The sequence below is a fragment of the Pediculus humanus genome, genomic scaffold (genome assembly GCF_000006295.1).
Source record: "Pediculus humanus corporis 1103172107383 genomic scaffold, whole genome shotgun sequence".
Taxonomy (NCBI): domain Eukaryota; kingdom Metazoa; phylum Arthropoda; class Insecta; order Psocodea; family Pediculidae; genus Pediculus; species Pediculus humanus.
Window position 1 is genome coordinate 121,707 of NW_002987010.1, and position 8,113 is coordinate 129,819.

General features: G+C 27.7%; 1 protein-coding gene across 1 annotated transcript; it reads left to right on the top strand.

Moving 5' to 3' along the window:
• Window positions 1-5,964: 5,964 nt before the first annotated feature.
• Window positions 5,965-6,326, top strand: Phum_PHUM029780 (uncharacterized protein; the record flags this gene model as incomplete). Its single annotated transcript, XM_002422977.1, has 2 exons — window positions 5,965-6,272; window positions 6,305-6,326. The coding sequence occupies 2 exons, from the start codon at window positions 5,965-5,967 to the stop codon at window positions 6,324-6,326; spliced, it is 330 nt and encodes a 109-aa protein (XP_002423022.1).
• Between the last annotated feature and the right edge of the window lie 1,787 nt (window positions 6,327-8,113).

Here is an 8,113-nt window from a genome sequence, read left to right on the forward strand (position 1 = left end):
GTTTGCGGTTGCTGCTTTGGTAGGGAATATACCTTTTTAAAAATCTTTTCTCTCTCTCTCTCTCTCTTTTTTCATTTTTTTTACAATTTTATTGGGATGTAAATCATTTCCAAAGGACGATGAAACAGAAAAAAAAACGAATTTAATTGAATAATTTTTGCATTACGTTTTTTCCCCCCGTTAAAAAAGAATATGGAGGGTAATTAAAAATGAAAAATTAATTTAAAAAAAAAAAAAAAAAACGAATTTGATTTCCTTTTTACGGCAAATACACGCGCACGCACGCACGCAACGATGGCGTCTAGAAAAAAAAAACATGACAGTTTATAATCACGAAATGAAATTTTATCGGTAAAAAAAAAAAAAAAAAAAACATAAATCGACAATTTTCGTCCCAATAATAATAATAATAATAATAATAATAATAATAAAAATCTTTATGGATGTACGAACGTGCTTGGATTATTATTATTATTATTTATATCGGTTGATGCAAATACCTGATTTGATCGATTCGTGTATTTCCCGCCTGATAAAAAAAAACGAGAAGATTTGCTTGCAATTGACCTTCTAGTTAAATTCAGGTTTCGTCCTTCGATAATTATTATTATTATTATATTTATGTAACTTATTTATTTTTGCATTGATCCACCATTTTTTTTTTTTTTTTTTTTTTTTTTTTTTGCTTTTTGAGCCTCATTCGAGTTTGTTGGTCATCGGTTTCCGCCATTTTCGTTAAGGTTTTTAATGAGTTTTTGTTCATCGAACAAAGTGAATCGGGGGGGGGGGGGGGTGGCGAGGTGTCGTTGTGAAACGTGACGAGTTTTTTTTAATATTTTACGTACCGTCGTTACGTCACGAAAAAAATTTTTATTTTCAATTATTTATTTATTTCCCGATGGAATTTTCCTAAATAGGAAATCCAAGGTGGAAAAATTACGGATAATTTTGCAGATAACTTGAGAAAAAAAAAAAAAAAGAAACAAAATCTTGATCGTGCGTTTTGTAAACATTTCAATTCGATCGTTGAAATCTTCTTACAAAAAGTTGTTTAAAATATATAAAGAGTTCATTCCCATTGCTAATTTCAGCAAAAAAAAGCAGTTGTAATAATATTAATGATAATAATAATAATAATTTCGTTGATATCTTGTAAAATTTTAATAATAACATATTAAAAACGTTAATCGGTTTGCGAAAGAATTTTTCATTCGTAAAAAAAAATCTAAATACGAAAAAAGTTTATCATTATTATTATTATTATTATTATTATTATTATTATTATTATTATTATTATTAATACATTTTACATAAGTGTTTCACGTTACAATTATTTTTTCGAATTATTAAAAAAAAAATGTTTTTAAAAGAGGAATAAAATTTAAACGACTCGATATGTTATTATTATTATTACTGCGTGCGTGAGAGAGCGCGTGGATAAACGCAAATTATCGATGGTTTTAGAAGGAAGAAAAAATCGATTGATCGATCAATCGATCGATGAATCGATTTTTTTAAAAAGTGAAAAGTTAGGGTTTTAACAAGGAGTCGGTCGTATTGTGCGTTACGTTCGCATTATGTAGGTTAAAATTATTATTATTAGAAAGAATTGTTATAATAAATTGCGTGTAGTAGTAGTTTTTTTTAGAGCGAATTAAAAAAAATTATATAACGTGTATTTTTTTTGAATTGTATTAAACGAAACGTGAACATCATCATTCATTCCATTTTCAATTATTCTATTTAATTATACGGTAGGAAAAACTAGATCGCGATGGAAAAAGAAAAAAAAAAAAAAAACAACTGGAACGTTCCGATTCATAACAGCGAAAAAAAATTATTATTACTAATTTTTTATTTTTATTTTTTTTTTTAACTAGAAAGTTTCGTAAGACTTTACACACGCGCACGCACGCACAAAAACAACAACGATAATTATAATAATAATAATAGTAGTATTTGTATTAACAATGATAATAATAATTTTGTTTTTGTTTTTGTAAGCCCCTAACGCGAATTTATCATCGTTTTTATCGTTACTAACGTGGTCGTAGTCTTCGTCGTCATCGTCATCATCATCATCATCATCATCATCATCATCATCATCATCATCATCGTTTCGATTCTCGTTAAAGTTATTAATGATTACCTTATTTAAAAATTTTCACGTTGCGTCATCATCCAAGTTAATTACTTAACATTAGAAAAAGAAAAAAATTTTTTTTTTTTAAACGTGGTCGGTGTTTTCACAGTTTCGTTTGTTTTTGTTTTTCTTGTTGTTATTGTTATTGTTAATCGTTTCCGGAAAACGTTTTGAAAGAATGAAAAAAAATTGTTGTTATTATTATTTTAATACCGGAAAATTTCTTTTTTTTTATCTATCTAAGAAAACCCTCGATTCGCTTCTCGTATTGAAAATTTGATGCCAATTAAAAAATAAATTTTCTTTTTTTTTTTTCTCTCGAGTTTCTTCTTGCGATTTTTTTTTTTTTTATCATTATCATTATCGTTATTATTTTGTCGTTGTTGTTGTTGTTATTTTTGTACTAAAGTAAATAATAATTGGTCGTGAGAAATGACAAATAATTGAAATAATAAAGAGAGAGAGAGAGAGAGAGAAATTTTTAATTAGTTGAAAAAAAAAATGGGGGGGGGGGAGAAAAATTTGTGAATTATAACGAAAACGACATCATCTCTCTTTAAGTAAAAGGAAAAGTAAAATCTCGATGAGGTTTTTGTTTGTTTGTTTGTTTGTCGTGTGCTTTTTTTTCTTTGTCTCGTAAATATTAAATGTACATAAAATAATAATAATAATGCGAAATATGAAAAGGTTGCAAACAGGATAAGGGCAAATTTTTAAGTAGAGAGAGAGAGAGAGAAAAAGCAAATTTACGTCATCGTTTAAAAAATAAATAAAAGAAAAAATGGCGGATTTTTATTGTTTTTGATTTGATCGTCGGGGCAGAAGAATGTTTTTTGTATGTTAACGTTTGAAGAAATCTCGTTTGTTTAACAATTTTTTTTTTTTTTTTGAATTTGTAATTTAAATAAACGTGCAAGAAAATTAAAACAATTTAATTAAATAAAAATGCCGAATCGCGCAAAAAGAAAAAAGAAAAAATGAAAATCATAAAACGTGGAAAATGATGATAAACCGTTATCGAGACTCGATTTACGTTTTCTTGTTTTTTTTTTCTCTCTCTCTCTCTCTTTCTCTCTCTCTTGTCGTTACGGTTAAAATTAAACGTTAAACAAAGTTTTCACGTTTTCAAGTATAACGCACACGTGGAAAATATATATATTTAATAATAATAATAATAACGATGATGAAAATCTTTTTTTTTTTTTTTTTTTTTTTTTTTACGTTTAACCCCCCATCACAAATGAATTTTGGAAATTGTAAAGAAAAGAGAGGGAGGGGGGAAAACAACGCCCGTAGTGTATCATCCGTTTAAAAAATTCATTTTTTTTTCTAGCGTGTTCTTTAACCATTATTATTATTATTTTATAGTTGATGACGTCAAATCCTAAACGTATTATTTGATTAACTTCCGACGTCATTTTTTTTTTTTTTTTTTAGCAAAAAAAAAAAATGGGTAAAATGCTATTTAAGAGTTTTGAGTAATTAAAAAAAAATATTTAATCAATGATTACGTAAAAGGTCGAGCAAATATTGATAAGAGCAAAAGCAAAAAAAAAAGGAAAAACTTTATTTTCATAGCTTTTCTCTCTCTCTCTCTCTCTCTCTCTCTCTGTCTCTCTCTTTCTCTCTCTCTTTCTCTCTCTCTTTCTCTCTCTCTCTCTCTCTCTCTCTCTCTCTCTCTCTCTCTCTCTCTCTCTCTCTCTGTCTCTCTCTTTCGGTTCGGTTTTAATTGCAAAAATTATTTTCCGTTGAGTGTGCAGATGTGTGTGCGTGTGTGTGTGTGTACTAGCACCGTCAGGTGTTGACATTTAAAATTTTTAAAATAATTTTTTAATTCGTCGCGCCAAGTGTTTACAATACTTTTTTTTTTTTTTTAAAGCACTCGTTTTGCTTTTGATAATGATTTAATGACGATATTATTAAACAGTAGCAAAAGTGTAGTAATAGTAGGTGCTATAAAAAAAAATAAAAAAAAAATTCGGAGATTTTTGTGTGATTTTTTCAAAAAAAAAATGTTGGATGGCTCCAAAATAAAAAGTACCTGAATCGTAATACAAAAAAAAAAAATTTTTTGAAGATCATCTGGTTTGCTAATTTTTTTTCGTTTAAAGGGAAATGTTGTTGTAATGTAATAATAATGATAATTTAAATTTCGGACGTGATTTTGTTTTGTTGTTAAAGGTCAAAAATAATTCATCTCGATTTGTCAATCGCATAAATTTTACGTTTTTTTTTTTTTTTTTTTTTTTTTTGTAAAAAATTTCATTTGTGTCGGAACGATAATAAACCCCCCTCGCCCTCCCCCAAAAAAAAAAAATCCGTTTGAAAGGTGTCAAATAAAGATTAGATTTTAATAAAAATGGATTCGGATGTGAAAAAGTGAGAAATCGCACGTAAAAAATTAAATTAATTTGAAAACTTTAAAGAATCGTTAAAAACAAAAAAAAAAAAAAAACTTAAAACTAAGTTATTATTATTATTATTATTATTATTATTATTATTATTATTATTATTATTATTATTATTATTATTATTATTATTATTATTATTATTATTATTAATATCATTCCATAGCAGACGGAAATTAAATAAAATAAAAAAGAAAAAACGTTATTAATAAGCGACCCAATTATGAAAAAAATTTTTTTATTTATATTTAAAATTCATTTGTTTTCTCTTCGTGTAATGATAATAATAATATTACCGGTGGTACCGGCGAGACGACGACGACGACGGTTTTGTGACATTCTTATGACACGTTAATTGGTTTTTATGAAAATTTCCTTTTTTTTTTTTTTTTTACATTTCATCCGGTCATTTTAAACTATGTCAGGTCGAAATAATCTCTCTCTCTTTCTCTCTCTCTCTCTCTCTCTCTCTCTCTCTCTCTCTCTCTTTATTTTTATTTTTACCTTTTTTATCATTATTATTATTTTATTTTTTTCGTAATAATAATAATAATGTTAATAATTATTAGTCTTGTAATACGATGATGAATTATTATTATTATAATTAAATTTGATGTGACTCGGTGAAACGAACGCTTTCGTAACCCCAAGAAAGAAAAAAAGAAAGATTACTTGGGGGTGGGAGGAGGAAGGGGGGAGGGGAACGTTACTATAAATTATAATATAAATCAATATCAAAATCATTTTTCGATCGTAAATTTTTTGACGTCGTCGAATTCAATTAATGCTAACGATTATTCCACGATGATAAATGATAACATCGACGATGCTTTTATTATTATTATTATTATCAATTCAAATAATGAATTTAACATGCGTTAAGTGAAACGTTACCCCCCCAAAAAAAAAAAACAAAAAAAAACGTGTTTTTACGTATACGCGTAAATTATTCGGGGGGAAAATGATAAAACGTTTGTTATAATTTGTTTGCTTGTTTGTTTAATTATTATTATTATTATTATTATTATTATTATTATTATTATTATTATTATTATTATTATTATTATTATTTTCTACAAACGTTTGAGTACAAATTTGCCGCGTAAAATAAAAAAAAAAAAAAAATTTGATTTTTGTCTTTTTTGTCGCAAGAGAAGCACTTTTGAAAAAAATACAAAACAAAGCAAACAAACGACTTTATTTTTTTGAACCAAAAAAAAAAAAAATTATTATTATTATTATTATTATCATTATTATTATTTTATCGATGCAGAATTATTAGGTGAATAATGAATAAAAAATAAAAAAATGAAACGTTGAATTAGATATTTTAAAAAATAATAATAATCACGAACGAAAAGTGTTTAAAAAAAAAAAAAACAAAACAAAAGGAAAGAGTTATTTCGTACGAACATGTTTGATTTCGGACAAGATTCGATAGTGTATCAGGAAGCCATACCATACAATTGTGAAAAATACTTCAGCAGCAACAGAGAACGTTACGGATATGGAAGAGATTCGGAAAAATACGGATACGGTCGTGGTTCATGTTCTCCCGCGAGATCTTATAGCAACACGAGGTCCAGACGTAGATCGCCGGATAGTCCCTCTCGCATGAGACACAGATCGAGTTCGAGGAGTAAAAATTCGAACAGGGTGACGTTCGAACAAACATACTCTCATACTCATCGCGATTATTATTTACACGTTTATTATTCGAGGTAAGATTTGGTTTTTGATTTTTTTGTTTAAGTAAATATTTAACGGGCATTTGATTTTCCCTCTCTCTCTCTCTCTCTCTCTCTCTCTCTCTCTCTCTCTCTCACTCTCACGGTTGACTGGCAAAGACTAAAAAATGAAATAAACGTTTTTTTTTTTTTTTTTTCGTTCGATGAAAGTAATGAAAATTAATGGTGGAAAAAAAATGAAAAAAAAGAAAAAACAAGAAAGTGAAAATGTCAAGCAAGAGTTTCGTAAAACATATGAATAACTTGTTATCAAAAGTTTTAATTAACTAGGAAGAAGATATGAAATTATTATTATTATTATTATTAATATACGTGGGAGACATATTGCATGAGAGAGTAAAAATTAATAAATAAAATGAAGACCTTGAAAAACAAGATCTCTCGTTAGTTAGTGTTGGTGAAAAAAAGAAGAAAAAAAATTATTTTGGAAAGTGAAGATGCGTCGTTGTACAGTTGTTGTTGTTGTTGTTGTTGTTTGTTGTGCAAGGAAGAAAAAGTTAATGAAAACGATTTAAAAAAAAAAAAAAAAAACAACAAAAAAAAAATTAAAAATCGATGAACAAAGTCATTAAAAAAAAAAAAGAAAAAAAATTTGCTAAGCGGGGATCACGATCTCTTACAAATAAAAGAAAAAAAAATAACAAAAAACAAAAATATGTTTTCAAATTACCTAACATAATTAATGTTTTCGAGTGAAATTGGCATGGTGGCAAATGACCGTAAATGTGAGCAAGTTTTACGTTAACGGTCCACGAAAAAACATAACCGGAAGAATTGAATGAAAAAAAAAAAAAAAGAGAAAGCACTTAATATTTATTTATAGATAATACGTAAATTGAATAAAAGATTATTATTATTATTATTATTATTATTATTATGGTGATGATGATGATAGTAATTGAATAAACCGGTTAATATCGATTGGTAATATCGAAACAATAAGTCGAAAGCCAACAACGAGTTGTTGTTGTTGTTGTTGTTAGGTGTTGTAAGAGTATTTATAAAATATGTAATCAAAGTTTAAATTGTGTCCGTCATGATTTTACGTACACAATATTATCACTTACTTCACGGTCACATTCCAATGATCGGAAATGTAGAAACGAAAAAGAGAGAGAGAGAGAAAGAAAAATGGAAAGTAAATAATAATAATAATAATGGAAATGACAGAGAAAACGAAAATTCACAGAGTCTGACAAAAAGTAAACGTGAAGTCAATCTCTCTCTCTCTTTCTCTCTCACTCTTTATGACGGGTATCTAAAAGCATCGAACTACTTATCGAATAATAATAATAATAAATATTACTCTGTGGAATAATGAAAAGTGTCACGGTCTAATTGTTTTAATGTCGCTGGAGAAAAAAAAAATGGCGGCGGCGGCGAAGGTAAAGACGGAGTCGCAAACGAGAGCACAAGTGACCCGGGGTCAAATCAGGATGTCGTTGAAAAAAAAAAAAAAATGGGGCCACGAAATTAAAAAATTATTTCAACGGTGTCGTTATAATTGTTGTTGTTGTTGTTGTTATTGTTATGTTTTCATCGTCTGCTACTTGCCATTTTCCGGTTTTTACTTTTTTTTTTTTCTTCCTTCCGTTAAATTTAATTAAAAACGTTGCTCAAAGCGTCGGATAATATGACTTTATTGGTAATTATCGGTTGCCGGTTTGACCAGGAAGGTGAAATTAAAAAAAACCCATCATAATAATAATAATGATGATGAAAAAATGAAACGAAATGAAAGCGGAAGATCAAAGTGGAAAAAGAAAAAAGGGGGTAACACAGAAAGTTGACCCTCGGAAAACATCATTTATATA